Source organism: Condylura cristata, unplaced genomic scaffold, assembly GCF_000260355.1.
Source record: "Condylura cristata isolate star-nosed mole 26May11 unplaced genomic scaffold, ConCri1.0 scaffold00010, whole genome shotgun sequence".
NCBI classification, from domain to species: domain Eukaryota; kingdom Metazoa; phylum Chordata; class Mammalia; order Eulipotyphla; family Talpidae; genus Condylura; species Condylura cristata.
The window spans coordinates 43,105,131-43,130,926 of record NW_004567111.1 but is presented as its reverse complement, the minus strand read 5'-3'; the positions used below and the strand labels follow the sequence as shown (position 1 = coordinate 43,130,926).

The window sequence follows — 25,796 nt, the reverse complement described above, 5'->3', positions numbered from 1 at the left end:
TGTCAAAGCCCATGGTCAGTTCTGTCCTCACTGCTACTACTACTCAGCAGACCTGACAGACAGGTGCCAAATCTAATAGAACCCTGCCCTCCTTCATAAAACTTTAGGATTCCACATTCATCTGGTTTTCTTCCTCCTGCCGCCTTTATTTCCCAGAGTTGTTGTAATTCCCACAATGACCCCATCCTAAATATGGTCCTATGATCCACACATTCATAATTCCTTAATGACTCTCTCCAGTGTCCACCTGCCTCGAGTTCTAGTGGTGCAGATCTCAATTCCTATTGAATTATTTCTACTAGATATCTACTAATAGGTGGCATTTATCTATTAGACTTATGGTTAATATATTCAAAATCAAATTATTTTATTAAATGTTTCCCAATCCTGTCTCGTCTCAGTAAAGAGTACAACCTACTTGCTCAACAAACAATGCCTGAGATTCACCTTTGACTTCTCTTTCTACCTACCTCCAAGCCGTCAATGCATCACTAGCTCTACCATTGAAAACCAACAGTATCCTCCTCCAGTCTGAGGCTTACTAGAATAGGATTATCTATTCCAATTGACTAGTTATTCCCCACACTTAAGTGATTCTTTTTAAACTCGGTCTACGTCATGTTTTCTTTCCTGAAAACTTCCCGTGGCTTTCCATTATTTTCAAGTTAGTCGAGACCTTTAGTAGGGCCCACGCCACACAAGATCTGACTTCTGCCAACCACTTGAACCCCATGTTCTTATTCTCATTCCACTGTCCATTCTGTTCAACCAGTTCTCTTCTTTGTCCTCAATCACAATAGGCATACTTGCATACTCCATACATGTCTTCAAACAGAAACCCACAAGCCAAGTTATTAATCAGCTGACAAAAATGTGACCACAGGCTCACATGAACCTATCCAGGTATTTCACTTAGGAGCAATGGCTAAGTTTTTGGTAACAGGCTGTTGAAGGTGACTTTATTGTAAACACAATACCACAAACAAGACTTTTGCTCTTCCTGAAATGTCTTCATCCACCTAGTCACAGCTTCCTAACTTCATTATAATCCCTGCTCAAATAATGCACCTCCACGAAATCTTCCAAGTCTCCTCAGCCTAAACAATCTTCCCATTTGCTTTTTCTTTCCATACCATTTAGTGCCACCAGTCAGTCTTCAGTATTTTCAGGATTTTATTTGTAAATCTAAAAACCAATACTCTTGCTGCTTTTGTTAATTTATGGACATGCAAAACAGTGAAAAAATGAGTCATCCAACCTGAACATTCCCAAGTCAAAACTGTGCTTTCATTTTAGCTTTTTATGGTATACTTAACGACTTTTTTTTTAAAAAAGATTTATTTATGCATACAGAACTGGGATACAGGCCAGAGATGCAGGACGTTGAAAGGATTCACCAGGTGCAGAACAGGCAGATCAATGAAGTACACTGCTGAAGGGAGCAGCAGGCAGGTTAGAGAGGTCTGCGGACCCATGTGGGTCACCTCCGGGGCAGGCGGGGATCGAACTCATGCTGAAGTGGCTTTGGCTTCTTATTCTTAGTGCTGTGCTTTAACCTACTGTGCCACCAGGGAGGGCCCAATGACACTTTAGTTTCCCCACTTTTCTGTGCTTTTTTATTTGACTGGCCCCCAAGTGTAGTGGCAAACTGCTATCAAGCATTCCTAAGCACAAGAAAGATGAGTGCCGCAAAAGAAAATACATGTCACATAAACTTTATTCTGGTACAATAGTGCTGTTAAATGTAAATGAAGCAATGCATACTACACATACAACATGGGTATCTTTAAAGAGAAACACATACAAAAACCAGATTATTGCTTAGCTGACAAAAAATGTTGTGATCAGAGGCTCACATGACGCTATCCATGTATTTCACTTAGGAGCAATGACTAAGATTTTGCTAAGTCTGTTGAAGGTGACTTTACAGAACAGACTACCACAAATAACAAGAATTGACTTACTCTGTCCTTTTACCACCTACCTACATTATATATTTATCTCACTTAGAAGGCAAATTCTAAAAGGCACCTTATCTGCCATATCTCTGGGGTTTACAACAGTTCTTAGTTTAACAGAAATCTATTAACCTTTGAATGAACAACAAAGGATGGACAAGCAATTTCTCAAAGATGCTCAACTGGCCAATAAAGTTAGTTACATGTTAGCTCACTGGTAATCATGGAAAGGATTTTGGTGGATTTTTTTTTTTGCCCCCACCCCCACTATGTTGATGAGTTTAAGGAAGACAAGCAGGCACTTAAAATTTGAAGGTGTATATCCTTTGACCCACCTCAAAACCTTAAGAGATTAGTGAGTGCCCTCCCTGGTGGTGCAGTGGATTGGAGCGCCAATACTGCGAAGCTGGCCGTGGCCACTTCAGTGCGAGTTAGATCCCCCACCCTGAAGGTGAACCACATGAACCTCTATGTATTTTGTCAGTCTGCCTGTTTTGCTCCCCACTGTGTCTCTGGTGAATTCTCTCACGACTCCTGCACCTCTGGCCTATACCCCAGTTAGTTCTGTATGCATAAATAAAATCTTAAAAAAAAAAGGTGACATAAAAGGAAAGATTGGTGAATCAATGGTAATCCACACGCAGTTAATATCCAACTGTTCTTACTTACCAAATTTTAAGACAGAAAAGTACCCACTAAACATAAAAGTATCACACAAATAGGTACAACAGATCTCATTTTTTGTTCTAGTTTGTATTTATAAAAATATGAAAATGTTTCTAACAGTCATTACCACACAGTATCACAATGGGTGATGCCAAACCTTCCTGTTTTTCTGTATTTCCCATTTTTCCTTACAATTAATGCATATCACTTTTATAACCAGAAAAGGAGGGGCATTGGGAGTAAATCTGACAAATTATGGAGCCCTGACACAATATTTTACCCTCAAACAGCGACATTTAGGACTAGTAAATACTGCTTCTAAGTCACTGCGGCAGCAGTACCATTTGAGGGTCCTAATTTTGAATGAAGCTTGAGAGGCAAGACGTAATTTTGGTAAATTTAGCACTTCTAACTGCTGTGGTAATCACTCTATTCAATCTCAGCTCTACAACTTACTAGCCCCTTGCTATTTGTTTAAAATTATCTTTCCCAGAGGAATGCATTAAAGTTCAGATACAAGAGAACCAAACATACAGCAAATATTACAAGTATTAGTTATTTTCTATGAAGACAAAACTTGAATAATGTCCCACTTTGTTTAAAGAAATAAATGTGTTAAAGATATTTATAACAATCTTTTTGCACATCAAGATAAAAAATTACTTTTTCCTGTTATGGTTCATCTAATCATTTATTGATCACTTAACATTCAAGTTTCAGCACAAGGTTTCCTGCTATATAAGGAGAAAAGGAGGAGGTGAGTGTATAGGGGAAGCTGACATGCTACAGCTTTCTACCGGCATAAGGTTTATGCTCTTTTGTAAGACTGAAGAACCATTAGTTTGTATAAACTAGTGTTTTTCCTAAACCAACATAACCAAAACTTAAAATGTAGAAGTATAATGTACCCAACTGTACACACTGTCTTTTCACTTGAGGTTTTGAAATCCTCACCAGCCTGTATGTACAAAAGAAAACCACCATGAACAAATTCTTGATCATTTTAACTTATACATGCTTTATGGGGAGAATCAAAGGTAAAACCTTTAGTTGCTTATATTTTTTTCATGAAATGGCCAGTTTAGAAACTACTTACATAGTAAAACCTTCTCCAAATAATAATAAATAATACACTGAGTTAACAAACATTCAACTCTCAAAAAGATATTCATAAAAATGAGGTATTTCTATTGTTTCATTTGCTAAAGAACTTAATGTTGACATAGAAAAAAAATCATCCAAAATATCAGTCTTCATTGAACTCTCCAATGAATCCGGTTGAGCTTCACATTGATTTTTCTTGGTGGGGCTATAATAGTTATGGTCCTGTTGCAGATGTGCATTTGGGGGCGTATTGGTTAATTCACTAGGAATTGATGCTGGGACCTGGTTATCCCCCATTTCTAAATACCTAAAGTCACTCTCCCCATTTTCTGAGAGCTCTGTTGAAACAATATTTGTAGGAGACAGTAATTCTGCTAAAATTTCTTCATGCGTTTCACTATTATATGGGGAAACACCTGGAACTGTACTATATCCAGACTTATTATCAGCAATATCAATTTGATATTGTAGTTCTTTTAATAAGTCTTCTATTGCTTCACAATCATTTGGAGAATCACAATTGGGCACATGTTCTGAATTTTCACTTGGAAGTGTTTCATTTTGGGAGGAAGACATAAGAGCAGCTAATTTCTTCTTTTTGGCCTTAAGTTTTTTAAGAAGTTTTAGACGAAGTTTATGAATCTGGCCCTCAAATGAGTCTCCATGGTTTGCTGAAGAAACAGCATTTTCATTTCCATAACTCTGGTTGAGGCGAACTCCATAGGAGGTGTTTTCACATTTCTTCAAAACTTCTGAATCAACATTAACGGGAGCACATAGGTTAGCGGCTGTGCTAGCTGATGAATGACTTGGCGGAGAGCTACGAACTGAAGGTTTACCTGCACGCCTATGGGCTCTCTTGAGCGTCCGGTTAGCCTTTTGGTTTGCACCTTTGGTTTTAAAACCACCAAAATTACTTGCCCCCTTAATTGAAGGCTGCAAATCAGTTATAGTATTTCGATTATGACCTGAAACACAAGAAGGCATAAAAGAAGCGCCCTTGCTTAATAAGCCTTTAACCCAACTTCCCACAAATGGTTTCTTCTGATTTGTTTTCAGAGATGGATTCTGCAAAGACTCATTTGTTAGGGCCTGAGAAGATGCTGAAGTTTCTTTTTGATTCAAATTTGGCATCTGTGATGTTATATGTTGTTCTGGTTTTAATTTCTCAGTTTCTGATGAAAAGAACTGTTTTAATGAAGTGTCCTTCCCTAGGGCCATTGTACCCTCATTTTCTACTGGCTTTATTAACTGGATAGGATCAGCAGCATGAATACTAGTCACAGGTTTAGCAATGACTGTATCTTCTGTATTCAGTTGCATTGGTTCCATGTTTGTATTTACAATCTGAGATGGAAAAGTTAAATCCACAAATTGGCATTGGGTAAGTGTTTCCTTAAATGGAGCTGACAGTGAAGAAGTCATTGGTGAATCCTGTGAACACAAAGCATTTGTTTTGACTGCCTTTTCTTCCATGGGTTTATTTTCTAACAGAAGATCATCAGCATTAACCATTAGTTCGTCAAATGTCAAAGGCAAAATATCATTGTTATCAACCAAATGTTTTGAAGCTGAAAGCAAATGATCTCCATAAGCTACAGTTTCATCCTGTGAAGGAGTATTAGGAGCAACTGAGGTATTTGTGGGGTGAGTTCCTGAGGACATTTCAGCTGAGGGAGCATCCTGCGTGGAACACAATGCTGGAGACGCTTGTCTTTCGCCACCAACAGCATGCCGATCATTAGTCTTTTTAAGTGGAAGGTAGGAAGCAGCTTTATCTGTCATTTGGGGCATTTTTCTTTCCCAAATAACAATATGTATCTCTGAAGCAGGAACTTCAAATTTTTCACGCCTTTCTGAACATGGACCTTTTAAGTCATCACATTCCAGCCAACATCCTGAACAATGGGAAAGAAGGTGTAAAAAGGTTAGATATTCAAAACCACGACATGGTGTTAACTTTCCTGTGGCCTTTGGAACCGACTGCTCTATCACTGAATAGCCACCAAAGGAAAATGAAAGCATCTTCTACCCCTGATGTTACCATTTTTCTCTACCAAATATTAAACTTCTTATTTGTAACAAAGTTACGGAATTAGCATCCAGAAATCTGAAAAATAGGTAGTTTGATTCTCCTCCCTAAAATACCCATAAAAATCAAGACAGAAGTATAAACTTTTGGTTCTTAAAATAGAGTATTACCTAAATTATCCAACAGCCCCAAAACAGGTTAAGTTATTGAATATGGATCAATGTTCAAGCTAATGAATCCTGGTATCACAAGTACCAACACTTATTTAAATTATTTTATTTCTGAACTTCTGTTTTGGTATCTCTCTAGTAGGAATGAGATGGTAGGTAACAAAGTAAAGGCTACTGCTTGCCTGTTGTACACCCACAAAAAACCTCAAAACAAAACCACTTACGTATGTAGTATATGTGGATTTACCTTTATAAAAACTCCCTAAACCATTACATTCCATGCCCATTACAACTCTGAAACACTTCTGTTTGCCTATGTCAGTAGTTCTCCAGCTTGCGTGCATCTGATTGAAATTTCAGTGTTAAACTCCAGAAACTAATGCACTGGGCTGGGTAAAGCCAGGAAACTTTTATATGCTAACCTATGATTTTATATGCTGTTTGGGTTAGAAACCATGTTTTACCTGAAGAGGATTTTTTATTTTCTGGAATACAACAGAAAATTATAACAAGTTGGTCTTACTTTTTATGTTATTGAGAACCATTTCCCCAAAAATTCTGAGGCCTGGTATAACTTAAAGGTAATACGTTTACAATTAACCCTGACACACGAGTTTCAGTTTGCAAAGGACTTTTATGACACTTTGTGTATACTTCCAAACCACCTCCAGGACAAAAATACCAAAAACAAAAAAACAATAGAAAACAGAATGGCATAGTGTTAATTTTCTAAAAGAGGAAAAACCTAAACTTTTAGTTTCTATACTTATTATCATAAAAGGAAACATTTAAATACCTACCATCAGCATCTAAAATCCATGTTATAAAATGATTATTTGCTTGATACTGAATTACAGAAGTTATCTGATAAAGGCAGTCTTCAAAACAAAATGAATAGCACTGCAAGTCATTATGTGGTAAGCCTTCTACGAAATGCAACATAAATACGGAAGATACTCTGTGGGGAGAGAAAGTCAAGACGTCAAACAAATTTAATGCCATGTGTCTGGTTATACAAAAGATGGTGTGAAGCAAGTTAAGTCACACATAATACTTCATTGGCTAACTGCACTAATGTTTCTTGAGAACCTCCAGATGTGTGCATTAATTAGAAATACTAAGAAGAATGTGACAGTAAACCCTTAGCAGAAGGGTATCATCGACAGTTGGAAGCCATCATGCAATAAGGCTCTGACACAGATCATTAAACAAAAATTGCTCTATAAGCTGCAATCCTGCTTGGGCTTAAAGGGGATTTCTTGGTGACTATTTCATAGAATCAATGGAAGAAATCCAGACCTTTTAAAATTTTGGGGGGTGTCAAGTGCCCAGATTTGATTGTTTTTGTTAGATGGGGTAGGTAGTATGTAAAGCAAAGTAACAAACTTAAGATTTACACACACAAATTCTATTAATTTGGCCTATTTATCTCAGCTAACTCAAGTAGTGAGGAACTAAAGTTTCTATTTAGAAAGTCTTAAATTGAGGTAAACATATACATCATACAGGTTAGCCAATATAGCCATAATTTCAAAAATACATTTTATCACTGCAGTAACAAACCAATACAGAAAATAGAACAAAGATGGGTTTTTAATAACTAAAAATTAACACTGCTCAGGAATTAAGAAAAATGTTGATTATCTCTTTCCCCAATATTTAAAGAGTTGCCTATCAAAATTTATTCAATTGAAATAAACTTGAATCAATGTTAAAACATAGATTCTCTAGGCTGGTTTATAACTTATATTTTATCCCTTCTTCATCCTTCTGCTAGAGGATAATCAAGTCTTCAAAATTTAAGTTCCTATAAATAAAAAGACCATAATGCTAAACTTCTACTTTGTAAAAACTATTGCCATTTTCCAGTCATTGCTTGTAAAGGGTAGACTATGAAAGAAAGTCACCAATTAACCTACATCATGCCATCAATTTTTAATTGTATTCCCATTTCCCATATAGAAGGCACTTGAATAATACTGTGTTGTCATAACATTGATTAGAAAAAAGTGTAATTGCTAACCAGGGACACTGTGCAGCATAATTGCTAACCAGGGACACTGTGCAGCATTTTGAAATTTGCACATATTCCCTAAGTCTTGGTGGGTCGTCTATGGGTATTATGGTTTCTTCTCAAGCCCCAGGGATGTGCACATTAAGTTCACTGGCATGTCTAAATTGCCCCAGCCTGAGGGAGTGGGGGTGTGGGTGTGAGTACACCCTGAAATAAAAGAACATTCTGTCCAGGGTTATGTCCTACCTGTGTACTGAGCTGCCAGGCAGGTTCTAACCACCTGAGACCTTGAACTGGAATAAGTGGGCAGAAAAATGAATGAACACAAGTATGAATACAAATCAAATTTTTTTTCGTATTAGAAGCATTCTGGGTCTTTAAGAAGTTTAGTGATGTTTTTGTGACCAGAAATATGTCACAGGAAATCAATTCTTGTTTCTACCTATCAGCCTATGGTAAAATTGGTTTCATTATATGTTATTTTACTTAAAGTCTATTTATAAGAACCTACCAATGAATGACTTTTAAGTGAGGATCACTGTATCTTTGAATCACTGGATACACAGGCTTTAGGAATTAGTACTCTTTATCAGTTCTCATGATGTCATGTCATACTGTTTCAATATTATATTGAAGCTAGTTACTAAAACATCATCTTATTAACCCCTATACTATGCTCTCTCACTAGTTTTCTTGCCTTCTTTGTGTGACTTTACACATGGAATGTTAAATAGAGCATTTCTTTTTATATGTGTATGTTTATATATATAAGTCTCAAGAGAGTCCCTGAGACTAGTGTCCCAGAAGTCCCCTACCCTTAATTCTAGCTTGCCTCATATCCAGCCTTTAAGGTGAGGCTAGAACTTTACTCCTACTTTAGCAATAGATGTTGTGCTTGGGCTTCTTTCTTCCTACCCTACAATACCTGCCATGTTAGTCAAAGATGATGCTCAGAGCTAAGGAGAGCAAATTATACTTTGCCATAACCATAAGAAAACTGGATGGCTTAAGTTAACAGAACTGGAATCAAGAGTCACAACAGAGTCAAGCTAAATTTCATTCGCATTTACCACTTGAACAGGGGACTGAACTCCTATTATAAAATTCTACCCTTAGGAAAGAAAAAATAAAAAAGAGAAAGGACAAGGGAACTGCGCTGATCTCTGCTACTCAAGTACAGCCGGTAAAACTCACACTTCTAGCTCATGAAGAGCAGTCACAGTCTTGTGCTAATGGCCTGCAGTTTTTTTTTTTTAATCTCAAATAATAATCTGTATTTTCAAAAATGAAAATTAAACAATATGTACTTCAGAAAGTGTAATAATAGAAGATTTAGGCAGAAAATAATCTACAAATGTAATTTTAAAATCTCAATACAGGTTTTTTTTTTTTTAAGGATTTATTTTATTTATTCATGCATACAAGAATTGGGATGTAGGCCACAGTTGTGGGGGATGAGAGGATTCAGAGACAGAGTGGAGAGCAAAACAGGCAGATCTATTAAAATACTCTGCTGAGAGCAGTGAGCAAGGCATATGGGTCACCTCCAGGCTGGGGATCGAACACATGCTACAGTGGCTGGTGACAGCTTGATAATAGTGCTGAGATTTTTAACTCCTGCACCACCAGAGTGGCCCAATAACAATACACTTTAAACATAACATATTTGAACTATTTCAGACTATGACAATAAATGAAAAATAGGAATAGAATCAGATGTAATTCAAATAATTAGAACTAGTTCATATTACTTTTAACAAGAAAGTACATCTTCAGAGAAATTCAGCTGCTCAACAGGTTTACAAACTACATTCTTCAGAGAGAGTTTATAGGCTTAATAAATATTAAAGATTTTCTGCCAACAAAGAAGATTTAAATTAAGAAATACTATTTTATGTAACAGTAGTCCATCCAAAATTTGGTGGGGAAAGGTGTTTACCTACTTAGGAGTCTCAAAATCATTGTATGAAAACAAATCAATCAATAAACTTTATAATCACAAAGCAAAATTATCTTATGCCTCTTCCTATCACTTCACTATCCTTTACAAATAGTTGTGCATAAAAGGAAAATCACCACTAAAATTAAAGTTCAAATAAATAACCAATTAAAAAGACAATCTAAGATAGTATATGATCAGACTACTAACGGAGATCTTGCCAGTGATAAGACCTAAATTTCAAGTGTTTGTGAGGTAAAATTAAATCAGGTTCTAAATTCTTGGTGCCCCATGTCACCATTCTTTGAATATAATTCCTTAGCAACTTAACAAAAAGCAGAATTGGAACCACAAAATTATCATTCATCTGACTTATCAATGGACACTTATTCTAATAGGATATTATCAAAGATGTGGATTACTTGATGTGAGATGTTTAGGGAATTTGCAACACTATTCGTTTTTAGAATGCCATACAACTGAATTACATATGATATCCTGACAGACCTAACTACTTTTAAGTTATCCTCAAAAACTATAGGAAAAATGCTTCTAAATTCATGAAGTGCCAATAAATCAAATTTACCAATTCAAAGCAAAATGTACAAAGGGTTTTACAAAGCCCTTGTCATTTAAAATTTAAGTTAAAACACTAGTTCCAATTTACTTTGAATATAGTTAATGTACGAATTATAAAATCTGCTTATATACTGGCCTAATAGAACTCAACATGTTTCTTACTGAAAGTTTTTTTTAACCTAATGGGTATTGCCCGGTAAGAGCATGAATCTTTAATGCTCCAAGCAAAGCAATGTATCTATTTAATTGAAAGTTATACGCTATGATGCAACCAATTAACAGATAAAATAGTAGTGTGTGAGTTTATCTTCAATGCTGGGGACAGAGTAAAAGAAAGTATATGTTGTATATACTAAGAAGACTGTAAGATGATAGACAATGCATGTCTTGCTGCCCTTCTATCTCACCTTCAAGGAAAACTTTAAAAATTGAATAGAGGTCCCATCAACACTTAGATATCAATGCATTAATACTAATCAGCCAAGACTCTGACTATGGACTTCTGGTTAATGTTATTGTTATTTTCTCTTCTTGCATCTGCCTTCCTGTTCAAAAGCTATCAAATGATAGTGAGGGAGAAAAAAGGTGATCCAAATGGCCAAGGAAAAGGAAAGGTGAAATGAGCAAGCACAAAGATGATAAATATTTAGAAGACAAAAAGCAAAATAAACAGTAACTGAGCAGAATAAAGTGAGAACATCAGTGTTATAAAGTGAGTGGACTGATGATAGCATGTATGTCCCACTGAACCACTAAAGATTCAATATTTATAGCCAACAGATGTTGAGGAATGGAGGTTAGACCTTGAGCTAAAACCTGGTATCATTAAATAAAGTGTATATAAAGAGCACTGCCATACACAGGACCAGGGAGGAACCAACAGTGACTGGTAAACAAGAGGAAGGTTGAAAGGAGCAGCAGATAAGTTTCCAGAGGAAAAAAGAGTAGGAAGGGAACTCAAAAACCTTATGGCAGGGTCATCCCGGTTGGCACAAGGGGTTAATTCTCAGCATTATGGAGCTATCTACAGCCACTGCAGCTCAAGTTCAATCCCTGGCTAGGGTGCTGACCCACATGGCACAGCAGACCCCTCCTGTCCCTCCAACTGCTCCCGTTAGCAGTGTATTTCAGCTGATCTGCCTGTTTTGCTCCCTACTCTGTCTCTGGTGAGTCCCCTCACCCCCACGCTTCTGGTCTGCACCCCAGCTCTTGTATGCATAAACAAATCTTAAAAAAAAAAAAAATCTTACGGCAATTGAGTGCTTGCAAAATTTAACAGGTCTTTTAAGAATTTGGAAAGATTTCATTGTACATAAATTAAATGAAAGTACAAGGCAACTAAGTACATCTAGGAAAAGTAAAATTATAAAAGAAATGATACAGAACCATGCATACTATTTGGTTTAAAGGAATATATGTATATTTATAATTATCTAAACAATGAGTACAGAAGAATGTAATCAACTTGGAAGGACAGGGAGACATTAAATAATGAGGGGATGCAGGTATCTGGTGTAAATCCTCAATTACTAAAAAAGGAGAAAACTACATAATAGTAGAAAAAAGCACACTTTTGAAATGTTAAACAAATATATATACCTTAAAGTTTTAAAGTAGTTGTCTGAAGGTTGGGCAGAAGGGGCACTGACTATTCTTTTTTACCTTTAAATCCTCTGGTACTACTAGATTACAGGAGCTCCTGCTTATCCACAGAAGATACACTCCAAGATTCCCAGTAGATATCAGAAACCACGCATAGTACCAGACTCTAGATACTGTTTTCCTAACACACACATACCTATGATAAAGTATAATTTATAGACACACTAAGAGATTCACAATAATGAATAACAAAATTACAACGTTCTGTAATGAAAGACACATGAGCATGGTCTCTCTCTCTCAACATCTCATTGTACATAATATTTCCTAACAGTGGTTAGGAAACTAGCCAGGACAATGGAAACTAAGAAAGCAAAACCTCAGATATAGGGAGACTACTGAAATAAGAACGTATTACTTGAATAAAAAGATTCTGAAGAGTTTCTTGGTACAGCCAAAGGCAGCATAAAGGTTGATGTTACTCCTCTACTATATCAAATTATAAAATATTTCCTAAATATAGAAATAAGAGGGACCAAAAGTGAATGTTAAAGAGCCATGTATGTATGTGAGCTTATGAACAAAAGAGAAACAAATGTCTAAAGCAGAAATAACCTGTGAGTTAAAATATAGGGGGCTTCTAATACCAGGAAAGGTAAGTCTGACCAGTCCTCCCATGAAGAGCAAATAGAAAAGCTGGTAAAATACAATAAAAACACATCTGTCCAAGGGCAGCAGGAAGCTAACAAGAAGATGAAGAATTAGCAAGCCAATGTGTGAAGATGATAGAAATTCAGACCAATAAGCCTGTGGCTCATCTTTGAATCATTTTAGTTCTTAAAATCAGATTAAGGAAATCCCAGAATCCTAGTGACCCTAGGCACTTGAGAGAGGAGGAAAATTGAAGTTTAATATCCCTAAAGGCAAAAGAAGCAAAGACACTAGGGGAGTGGGTCCATCAATCACCCTGAGTCAGCTCTTCATTCGGATTTGCCTGGCACAGCTTGCTACTAGCCAGAGTTCCTAATAGAAAGAGGCATTTTCACAATTCACAGACACATATGAACTCAAATTTCTAAAAAGTAGGCTGTAATTATCCCTTTCCAGCCCATACATACTTAAAATAAACGTAAATCCACTTTCATTTTGCTATGAAAAATAAGGCAATTTTTAACTCACTTTTCCAATACCATTTTTCTTATTTGTGATTTATTGCTGCACTTGTTACATGGACCAAAATGGGCAGCATTGAGAGGGTGCCACTCAGAGATGACATTTGTAAAGGTGACCAAACTCTTCAAACACCTATAAAAAAACATAATTCCATTTAAGTTAAATTCATCTATGTTAACTTTTAAATCAATGCCTAAAATTGAAAGCAGTTTTCCACTTGTTTATTCATACTTTGCCATTCCCTCAAATCATAACAGTAATTTGCCAACATTCCTTCCTCATCATGGTAAAACTGTGAATATTCCCCACATTATTTTTCAGCTATGAGATGAAGAAAATGTTAAAAGCAGAGCTTCCCAAGAGAAATAACAGATTTTGTGCTGGGTAGTTCTTTGTTATGGGACACTGTCCTGGGCATTGTAAAAAGTCTAGCATTACCCTGCGTCTCCAGCTGCAGCAACCAGTACCTCCAGATATTGCCAAATGTCCCAAGGGGGAACAAAGGAGCCCCTGTTCTCAGGACTTTCAATTTACTAAGAGTTTACCCCTTACTCAAAGTATTCACTTCTGTCTATCATTGTCAGACAAAAATAAAAAGGGGTATTTCCAAAAACTTAATTAGGAATGCATACAACTTACGATTTTCTTGATACTTACAAAATTAAGACACTAGAATAATTTTCCTTCTACAGGTTACACAAATTGTATAACTTGTACTTTAGTCTGAGTAACCGATAGCGACAGGCATCTAAGAAGATGATCTTTAAAAATGTACAACAGTAGTCAACTGTATTCACTTTAATTACCTATCTAAAGATACTAACTTCTATTCCAAACAATACAAAATACTGATAAACCACAAGTGAGATTAAGAACTGACTGCTAAAAACAGATTTGACTCAGCAAATAAGTGTTAATGCTCCATAGGACAACAAACATTTTTGACCATTTATTCTCCACACACAGCAGCATGCTGTGCTAAATACTTTCACACACTCCGGAGTGGCAGCTTCTATTCTAATCCCCACTATACAGATGAGAGAAATAAAACAGAGTGTGTATCAGTGGATAAATGAGAGTCTTATCATTTGAATCCAAGAAATTTCACTCCAAACACCATGTTATTAACTGCTTCTATATCTTCTAAATCAAGTAAAAGCTCTTAAAATGGCATTCTAATCAATACCACTAAAACAATGAGTTGCTGCATATTCCATCAGTTAAACGGAAGTAAATTTTAAACTATATTTAGATGCATTTAATGAAATGCCACTTCATTTTATCTTTCTATTACAACTGCTAATTTTAGAAAAAAAGATTTTAAAAAAGCGTTCCCTCAAACTTTCAAGAGCCTTTTCTAGATGCCTCCAAATTGCATTTATCACCTTGTACTCAAAGTAATTTAAAACACCCAATAAATCAAATTCATTACTAAGTCGCTGGCTCTGGATTATGTCCTGTATGTTATCTTCCTCATTAAATAGTCTGACTTTGGCCAAGATAAAGATTATTTCCAAGAGTTGCTGGCACACAGAATATATAGTCAATGAAAAGCTGTCAAACTATGATGCAGATTTTAACAAAGTTATAATTAAGTTCATTTTAATCCAGCTTATTTATATTGTTTAAAATCCAAGGTCACTAGGAAACATACATAGCAAACAAGAAAAGTCTTAAAACCTAAGTCTGAATCTTGACTATCATCACTTACTAGTTTAGTCACCTTGGAGATCTATTTATCTATTTAACCCCTTTCAAACTTGATCCCAACCCACTTTTGTCAAATACATCAGACAATGTATATAAAACAAGGACAAAGACTGGAAACAGGTGTTTTCATATTTACCTAAAACAAAATTGCTTATCTACTAGGTATGTGAAACACTAATTCTTACTCTGTTCTAATATTTTGGAGCTAACTCGTTAGAGGAAAAGTTTTCTGATTCTGTTGCTTGCATTACCTACAGTTTTCTTCTCAGATTTGACTCTATTTGGCCCCTAAATATTTAAAAATAATTCCATATTTAGACAATGAATATCCAAGTAACATTTTTCTCTTACTCTTCTATTTAATGGCTTTGAAAAACTAAGTTTTCTAATTTACTAGTTGGTGAGTTTTAAGACAGAGAAGGACTGATTCTACCATAGTAACTTGAATAAATAACAACAAAGCCAGTTCAGTAATCTTTTTAACTACCATTCAGCAATTTTTTGAGATATGGGACGTCAGGAACCTAAAAATCAGCTTTCATGATATTAAAAACTCCAGTCTCTTAATAGAGAAGTAAACAAAATAGAATTTCAAGAAATTCTGAGAGGTATTCTTACTTAGCAGGAAGCCCAGGGGGTGGAGGGGATGAAATGTGCCATTTTTCACAGTTGTCCCCACTTCCCAAAAGAGAATGTCTTAAGTACTCCTAGTAGTAATCTACCAACCATGGGTAAATTTCCCTTTGAACCTTAATGGCAGAAAGAGTTACTATAAGTCGTGGCAGGGAACCAGGAACCAGGGATAAAGCAGTGCCACAAATGAAGTCAAGTTTCATCCAAATTTTATTACTCAAAAATCACTTTCAATAGAATGAATCCATTTTTAAAACAGAAAAACTGACCTGTTTTGATACTTGTGTCCACACTGAGAACATTCAAAGTTCCAAGAAAAAGAATACATGAAGAGCTTTTCTATGTTGGGCTCTATTTTTAAGAGCAGGGGAAATGCAAATACAGGGCTTTCCATATCACCTTCAAAAAAAAAAAACCAAAAGGGAAATTACTTCTCAAAATTACCTGAAGAAAGCAAACTAACCCAAATTATAAATTGTTATCTTTTCTCAATATATTAATAGTATGAATATACTATCCACAGTATGAAGCTTCTTTCTTTCTTTTTTAAAGATTTATTTATGCATTACAGAACTGGGATACAGGCCAGAGGTGCAGGGATGTGAGAGGATTCGCTAGAGACAGAGTGGGGAGCAGAACAGGCTGACTGATGAACACTGCTGAGAGGAGCAGCAGGTGGGTCAGGAGAGGTCTGCCACGCCATGTGGATCTCCTCCAGAACAGGCAGGGATCGAACTCATGCGGAAGTGGCTTAAGCCTCTTAGTGCTGTGCTTTAACTCGCTGCACCACTGGGGAGGGCCCATGAAGCTTCTTTCTAATTATGGTATGAAACAAGGACCCAATTTTCACTGAGAAACTCTGAAATTAAAAAGCCATTTCTGAATCTTGTCTCATGTGGAGAGCATTAGCAAAAATAACAGCCTCAAACCTCCAAATTCTTCATTCACTCAATCATACTCAATCTTTTTAACAATTTTCAGCTTTAATTCTAGAAAAGGCTGTCTTGTTCCATGTCATTTAAAAAAAAACTGAAACGTGATGCTGAATCGTGTTTCCGATTTTCAGATTAGCAACCAAGTTAAAGAGGAAGATTTACATTCTCCTCTTTCATTTATCTTCTCATTGGTTTCTTTCCTTCCCATCCTCAGAGAAGTTTAGATGTTGCCTTAAAGAGAATCTGAGCTCTTTTACTCCTCATTATCTCGGACACTCACTGTCATGGTTCAGCGCCTGGCCTGAAACCACAGTATCTGGAACACTGCCAGGAGTGACCTTGGCATGACATTAAGTATTACTGCCTAAGCATATTCTATAAATATCAGTAGTTACAAAGGTTAGGTTAATAGTCACTTTTGTAATACGTTCCCACTGTCATTTCTGTACAAAAATATAAAATCAAAACAAAACTTTTATAAATAAAATACAAATCAATCTCCCCAAAATGAACACATACAACACCATATGCATAAATAATAGTTATACAACACAAGTTTGTAGTTACCAGTCTTTAAGTGTTTTCTTTTATAATGAAATATTAGCTTAAAAAGTAATTTGCATTTTATGACAACACAGAAAGAAACTTCAGTTCTAAAAATAAACCTCTCAATGAATCAATATCATAAAAGAGCTCAAAATGCATTTTGAAGTAAGTTACAGGATTACAAATCATTTTGAGCTAATTTATGTAGCTCCTAAATTGATCTTAATTATTTTTCCTTTAATTATAGATTTTATATGTATTAAGTGCTAAGCACCCTACTCGAGAGCATGCAATACCAATGCTTAATTTTATTTTTATAACTTCCTACCTAAAAGTGGTTTCTTTACAACTAGTATCTTCATTACAACTTCCCACCAACTCCTTACCCAGACACCTAGTTTGCATATTTCCCCCTAAAACACATTCAACTTTGTCAAAATACAAACCTTTTGTGACACTTTTTTTTTTTTTTAAAGATTTGTTTATTTATGCATACAGAACTGGCCTACAGGCCAGAGGTGCAGGGGCAGTGAGAGGATTCACCAGAGTCAGAACTGGGAGAAGAACAGGCTGACGAAGTACACTGCTGAGAGAAGCAGCGGGCGCTTCAGGAGAGGTCTGCTGTGCCATGTGGGTCACCTCCGGGACAGGGATCGAACTCATGCTGAAGTGGCTTTAGCTTCTTAGTGCTGTGCTTTAACCTGCTGCACCCCCAGGGAAGGCCCAACACTTTTTAATTTAGTATTTCAATTTTTTTCTTCTGTTAATTGCTCATTAATGCACTCTGAATATTTTGTTTTGGCATCAATTGTTTTTTGTTTGTTTTGGTTTTGTCTTTTTTTTTAATACATTTTTTTAAAGATTTATTTACTTATTCATGCAGAACTGGGGTACAGGCCAGAGATATGGAAGGTGAGAGGATTCACCAGAGACAGACCAGGGAGCAGAACAGGCAGATCAAGAAGTACACTGCTGAGGGGAACACAGGAGAGGTCTGCCACACCATGTGGTCACCTCCAAGGCAGGCAGGGATCGAACTCCTGCTGAAGTGGCTTTAGCATCTTAGTGCTGCGCCACCAGGGAGGGCCTGGTTTTGTCTTTTAAATGAAGAACATCAGTTCTCCAAAAGATATTCCAGAGATTTTAAGCTTTAATATAATCATATCAACCAATCTTTTACATATTTAAAAAAATCTTTCCCATACTAACATACTCATCTGTATTTTTTCCCAGTCTTTCAACTTTATTCTTTTTTCAATATGCTGAAGCTTCTTTCTAATTATGGTATGAAACAGGGACCCAGTTTTTTCCCCTGTATCTAGAGCTAATTATCCCTGCATCCTTCACTGAATAGCCTTCTCTTTCCCCACTTATCTGCACCACCAACCACCTCTGTCATGTTTTGAAGTAACCTAAAGGGAAAGGTCTGATGTAGATTCTATTCTGTTCTACTAGTCTATCTATCTTTACTTTGGCACACCATATTCACAGACTAAATTACTCTCTCACTTGCACACTTAATAAAGTTGAAACTGTAAGAACATTAGTTTTATTCCTTTAAAGAAAAACAAAAACAAAGGAGAGAAAACAAACAGTAGCTACTTTAGTGGGGAGATAAGGAAGAATTGGTGAATGAGTACCAAGATTTTAGCTGTTAATTGAAATGTTACATGTCTGAACCTGCATGGAAGGAGATGAATAATGGACAGTTTTAAATGTTTTAAAATAACAATAATCAAAATGATAAAGAGGTTAATGTTAAAAATGTAACCAAATTCAGGGTTAGTACAGATTCTTTTTTCTTAGCACTTTAAAATATACGTTAATATTCAGAATGGTGACATACACATTACAAGATTTTAAAGCAAAGATGATATTTCACTAGTATGTTCTTAAGCTCTAAAAGAGCACCTATCACTGTTAAGTAGTATCAACACTAACGAGAGATTTTATTGTTATCAGAAAAGCTGTATGTTTATCAAAAAAAAATTGAAAAATCGGCCCTCCCTGGTGGCACAGTGGGTTAAAGCACAGCACTGAGAAGCTAAAGCCACTTCCGCATGAGTTCGATTCCCGCCTGCCCCGGAGGTGACCACATGGCGTGGCAGACCTCTCCTGACCTGCCTGCTGCTCCCCTCAGCAGTGTGCTTCGTCGAGCTGCCTGTTCTGCTCCCCGCTCTGTCTCTGGTGAAGCCTCTCACCGCCCTTGAGCCTCTGGCCTGTACCCCAGTTCTGTATGCACAAATAAATAAATCTTTTAAAAAAAGTTGAAAAATCTCTTCTCGGTTATACAGAAAATCAAGTTTGATGTACAATCTTGTTCCACATATAATTATGAGAGTTAAGATACTGGTGGTTCAGACTCGAGGATAAACCACTCTTTAATTCACTAGTAACTAAAATAGGGGCCTTGAATAAAATATCATAGGTCACTTGAGAAGGGGAATGAGACCTGTGACAAGCAATGTGGTAGTCCTTACTATATAATAACAATATTACTATATAGAAAGTTGATGTAAGGAAAAAGGGAAATAGACAAAAATATACCCTTTTAGGGAAAAAAGAAAACTACTGACTCCTTTTTATAATACTAGTAAAATTTAGAAAGACTGGGTGACTCTAGCTCCCACTGCTCCAGTCATCTCCCAGAGGCCAAAAGCTAATTCAGAGGATAAAGGAGATCTCATTCCTGTGTCAATTTTAATGATGAGCGCTTTCCCCAAAGATCTTCAATATATTTCTCCTCCAATGCCACTGACAAAAACCATACCATATGTAAATCAATCAGTGGCAGAAGTAGAATTACCAACACTGTTTTAGATCTTAACCCTGTACATTCGTAAGAATCACATGGGATGTCTAAAAATTAGTAATACCTGAGCTCTATCTTTGAGATTATTACTATTTAATAGGTCCCCTTACTTTTAAATTTCACAGGGGCTTTTGAATGTACAGCCAAGATGAAAATGCTAGGTAATTAAGTCTACTGGGAAAAATACTAGCTAAGTAGCCGGGGCTCCTCAGGTATTCACCTCATTCTCAGACTGCATCCCCTCTCAAGGACTGAAGCATAAGCCCACATTATTTAAATGGAATAGCTCTGTCCACCAGTCATTTTACCACTATTAAATTCCCAAATGAAACCACTCAGACTCTCTCCCCCAAGAATCTGTTCATCTGAAGTAATGAAACAATGCTATATTTCCTTATAATGTAAGTATTTATTTAGATGAGCAATACAGTTGACTTACAAATTACTTACCTAGTGTGCATCGAAGCTGAGGCTGAAGCCTAGTAAAAACTTCATTTCTAACTTCATTCAGAGAGGCCTCTATCTTTGCAAGTACATCTTTAGTAAGATTTTTACAATCTCCATCTAAAAATAAAATACAGAAAACTATCTGTCATCAACCTGTTATCTTTCCACTGAAAATTAAGGCACTACCAAGAATGAGCTAAGCCAATAAATTGTGCAGAATCAAAATGAAGAACCTAGAATTTCCTTAATTCTTTCTCTTCTTCTGCGGTGCACCGTATATTCCCCTAAATGCTGGTTAACAGCACAATACTGTTTACTGCCTGACAAAATCTGTGACAAACTTTCTCATCCAAACCACCATAGGCCTACTAAAAAAAGAAAAAATCTAAACTTTCAGATATTTTACCTATCTGTGGCACTGAAGCTCTTAGAACATGTGATCTATGGTCTAAGATTATGCCTAAGACATATAATAATTTATTCTTCTTTCAGGTAGCTTTTACTGACCTTAGCTATAGATCACGGGTGCTAAGTCACAGGAAGAAATAAATTGATAAGGAGTCTTAAACTTAGTGATTATTTCCCAAACTTGGTATGTTTTCCTCCTAAATCTTTAGAGATGAGGCGGATCTTCAATAACATCATGAATCAACACAATTCCAAGTCCTGCTTTTTTCCACCATGTTTCATAAAAACATATCTGCATGACTCAGCTAGCTATGACATTCCAAATGAATCATACATAGTTCTATCTATTTACCCCCCTTGCTGAATTTCCTTTTCATGACTACAAATACTATTATGACAAACATCTTTGGGTCCATATCTATGTTTCTATCATTTCCTTAAGTCCTCAAGATGGAATTACCATACCAAAAAACTAGTCATAGTTACTGTGAGAAGTATTTTGCTAGAAACTTCCAGATGCATATTACTCTAGTTATTCTTAAGCTCAATTCTTTTACAAATAAACCATTAATATAGCCTAATCACACTGTTTATCATTTGCTTCATTATAAAAACATCTGAACTTCCCTACAAGGTGAAGTAAGCATCAATCAGAATTTATTTGACCAGGCCAAAGAAAAAGAGAGAGAAGAAACTTAAAATTTAGAGTAATGCAGCAATTACAATATTTTAAAAACTACAACTATTCTATAAATAAAATAAAAATTAGAAATCAAAACTAAGTCCAGTATTCAAGTTAAAATTTGAATGAGAAGTATGTTCTGCAGAGATTAAGCTGAAACAACTGTGACCTGCACATACTGGGGTTATAAGCAAAAATGCTGGTAAGAAACTGAGTTTTTAAAAATTTATAATGCAATTTAAAAAAAATTCAATCTCAAAAAAAAAAAAATCAAACAGAAACAAATTATCTAATAAACTATCACTTTTACATTTCTACAGCTAAATGTGGCTTAAGAATGTGCTGGAATGTTTTTTTTATACATAAAAATATGGAATTATGTTTGTACAACTTTCAGGAAAGCTGTTCCCTGTAGGATATAATCTGCAATGGATTCAAAAGATATATTGCTATTCTGTCATGGTGTTTGTGAAAGACCAAACTGACGCCATGATAGGGCTTCAGAATACTTCTGAACCAGCCAGGCCTAAGTTTTGGTTATCAACATTGCACCAAGGCCGAGTTTAGCAGTAAATGTCCTGATCTTGCTCATCCCATAGCAACAGCCAATTAGCAAGTAACCAGTACATATCAGGAGAGCACCAGATGTCTGAAGGTATGTGGGCTGAGTAGCGAAGGTCACATCTTACATGCACAGACCAACCCGGTTAAAACAAGACAACTTTGTTCAATGTCAACCAATCAATGTACTACTGAGCTAAAATTCCCCTCTTCGGTAATAAAAACCCTGCTTTCCCTGAGCTCAGGGCTCTTGACTTCAGCCACTGTGCATGTTGGGAGCCCAGGCTCGAGCTTGCAATAAAGACCCTCCTGTGCTTTGCATCGGAATCGGCTCCTTGGTGGTCTTTGGGAAACTCGAAATCTGGGTATTATATTTGTTTATTCATAATACCAAAAAAAAAAAAAAAAAGGCCAGCAACTAACCAGTCAACAATGGAGGAAAACATACAATATAAATATGAAAGATAGAATAATCAAAATCATGCTATCATAAAATAAGGACTTTTATTCTGTAAAATAGCAAAAAAGCCCATTAAAATATTGTGGTACTAATACAGAAATAGAAAAACAGTCCTCACGTGGAGAACATGACTACAGTCAAATTGAATAAAGGATGAAATCTTATACCATCCAGTAGTAAGACCCAAAATGCCCTGATGATTAAAATAGTGTGGTACAGATACAGGGATAAGTAAAGCAACCATGAGAACTGCACACGTACACAGAATCTTGTATGAAAAGGTGGAATGGCAGCACAACTAGAGGGAAAAATTGAGCTAGAAAAACCAGTCATGCAAGAAGGGAAAAAATACATCCTTATTTCACACTATACATATAAAATTAACTCCAGTAGAATTAAGAATTTAGAATGCCAAAGGGAAACCTTGCTAACTTTATAGTGACAGTAAGAATAAAGGAGTTTCTGATCTTGGGGAAGAAAAGATTTCTGTTAAAAGCCACCAAATCACTAGCTACAAAAAGAAAGTTTTATTTCTATACATCAAAACTTATCTTTAGAAGATAAAAACATAAGATACCAATTGGGAAATCTAGCAACACACATACAAAAATAAGAACTGAAGAAAAAAAATTCATTCAAATTAAGAACATGATAGTCAACAGAATAAACAGAGATAAAACACAAACAAGAAGGGAGTATGTGGTCAATCTACACATGAAAAACTCTTAATCTGGGAAACCTAACAATGACCAACCATTTTACATTATAGCAAAATTCTCAAACAGTGAAAATATTCAAGGGAGACTATATAGACTAGTATGACCACTTGGGAAAAAAAATGCCTTTATCTTGTGAATCTGAACTCAGGATAGATCTGGTAACCCCATTCCTATGGCATATTCTAGAAAAACTTTTTACATGAGTTTTGGATATATGGCCAAGAACAGTCACAACAGCAATATAATGTAAAAAAAAAAAAAAGACAACAGGTAAATAGGGATATTTACAAAATGGAGTATTAGCAATGAAAATAAAAACTCTCAAATACAAAAAGCTTTCCAGATAAATTATCTATGAAAAAGAAAATCCCAGAAAACAGGCTATACAATTTTCTTAACCACTTCAAAACAAACTAAATTAGGGATATACAGAAAAAACTGTTAAGAAAGAATGACAAAACATTTATTTCATGGTAAAGACTGCTTTTGCAGGAAGGTAGAAGTTGGGATGGGGAGAAACACAAAGATAAAAGAAAGAATATTTTAATTTTTCTTGGGTTGGAAGTGGGCCCATGAGTATCCTATTTTATAGAAAATAAAACAAACAATATACTCTTCACTGTGAAAAGAAATATTTCTGAGGGTAGAGGGTGGGAGTATATGGGATTATGGTAAAATTGTATTACTTCTTTATTCTGCTTTACAGCATTTTTAAACTTAAATTTTTACTTTGCTGTACACTGTGATGACCACCACCACCCGGCCAACAGCATGTGTATTCTTTGCTCTTGGTTTTTTAAAGATTGCCTTTGGCCAGTCATGATCATCTCAAGAGTCGTGACACTATCCCTGAGGTATCATTGTTGTCAGGTTTCTACATAAAACAAAGGCTAGTGATGACATTTTTTTCATGCTGGGAAACAAGATTCAACATTATTCTTTTTTAAAAGATAAAGAAAAATATTACCAACCTTTACTTCCATCCAAATGATTAGTTTGCAGAAGTTTACTGGCTTGATTATACTTTGTAAATAACTGCCAGAACACCGATTCCTCTTCAGTGCACAGCTCAGTTACAGTGCTTTTTAACTGTTCTAAGTGCACCAATGCAGACAAGATACAGTCTAACCAACAGAGAGCATAAGCATTTTTCCACTGGACACACAAAGTCTGACAAGATAATGTGCTTTCCTGTGGCACTTCCTGTCCAGATATGCATCCTTCATTTTGAGAAGTCCCTCCAGTTCCAGAGACATTAACTGTAATAGGAGTTTCTTTAATAGCCCTATCAAGAATATCATCTTCCAAAATCCTATTCTGTCCCATGAAATCAGCTGTTCCAATAGAATTCTGTTGATCATTGTGTAGTAAGTCAGGCAAATTTGATGAGGTTTTATCATATACTTCTCCATTTTGTTTGCTATTCAATTCTTGCTCATCATCATCAGCATGATTTTTAGTCTTTTTGGAATTTACCAAAATGGGTGAATCTTTATAGTTGTTTTCCAAGAGCTTTCTTTTTTGAGGCTTATTTGGAATGTGACAATCTTCCAAATCAGGAGAAATCAAATTATTAAGAGACTTAGAACACAAAGGATAGATGCACTAAAAAGAAAAAACAAAATGATACCAAAAAACCCATTAAAATTCAAATAAGCTCAAGGTTTACTTCTGTTATGAAAAATAACACTTAAAATTTTAGCATTAATTTAACATGAAAGGGTGTAACATTTTAACATTAATTTAACATCAATTTAACATTACCATCATTCTAAAACTAAAGGAACAAGGGATAACTATTTAATCAAAAATTTGATCCCCAAATGTTTTCTCTAGTAAATATGAACATCAAGTACTTAATCTGCACTACCTAGAGTTACCTAAAAAGGAAAAAATTACATGTTTTGTTTTAATAAAATATATTTAAGAATTCTAGCAATTTAAAAAAAACAACATCCTATGATGAATGTCAGTCTTTGAGGACATATACACTCTATAACATAAAAAATTAGAAAAGTATTTCCAAATTAAAGTTGCAATTTCTGTGTTTCTAATCTTGAAACTGAGTATTTACCTGAGAGTTTATGAGCCTATCAACTTTTATCCTTTAGGTCTAAGAGTCCGAATGGTTGAGTTTTAAAGACTTCATCAAATCTCCCTGTGCGATAATAAAATTTCAGCCAAACATTGAAAGTATAAACAAATCACTAAAATAATCAATGATTTTTTTTTAAGTCTGAAAACTAGCAAAATACTTTATAAGGTATCTATATACTATGTACCCACGTTCAAAATATGCCTTCTCTACACAAGTATGATACACTGCTATGTGTGGCCTCCAGTGAACCAGAGAATTACACCTCTGGTATCCTTGCGTTGCTATGGTCACTCCCCCCTCCCTTAACAAGTTTGGGCATAGCCATGTGAATGGCTCTTATGGGACATCAGCAAGCAGGAAGCATGTGGAGACCTAATCAGCATGACTCCTGGACTTGTCCTCATGAAGTTCTCCTTGTACACTCCTTAGTCCCAGCTATCATACAGTCCAGTAGGCTTCTGGAGAGACACTCACAGAAAAGAGCTGAGATCCTGCCTAAAGCCCAAGCTGAGCTCTCAGTCCCAGTGTGTGCCAATGGCCAGGCATGC

General features: G+C 35.8%; 1 protein-coding gene across 2 annotated transcripts in view; it reads right to left on the bottom strand.

The window, feature by feature from the left end:
• Positions 1 to 2,497: 2,497 nt before the first annotated feature.
• USPL1 (ubiquitin specific peptidase like 1) overlaps positions 2,498 to 25,796 on the bottom strand; it is a 31,925-nt gene continuing 8,626 nt past the window's right edge. For both annotated transcript variants that reach the window (XM_004680183.2, XM_012723381.1), the window contains 6 exons: positions 24,122 to 24,755; positions 20,324 to 20,437; positions 15,850 to 15,979; positions 13,244 to 13,369; positions 6,731 to 6,888; positions 2,498 to 5,626 (listed from right to left, as the gene is read on the bottom strand). In XM_004680183.2, the coding sequence (XP_004680240.1) occupies positions 3,774 to 5,626; positions 6,731 to 6,888; positions 13,244 to 13,369; positions 15,850 to 15,979; positions 20,324 to 20,437; positions 24,122 to 24,755 (3,015 nt within the window). In that variant the 3' untranslated portion in view covers positions 2,498 to 3,773. The remainder of the gene's footprint in view (positions 5,627 to 6,730; positions 6,889 to 13,243; positions 13,370 to 15,849; positions 15,980 to 20,323; positions 20,438 to 24,121; positions 24,756 to 25,796) is intronic.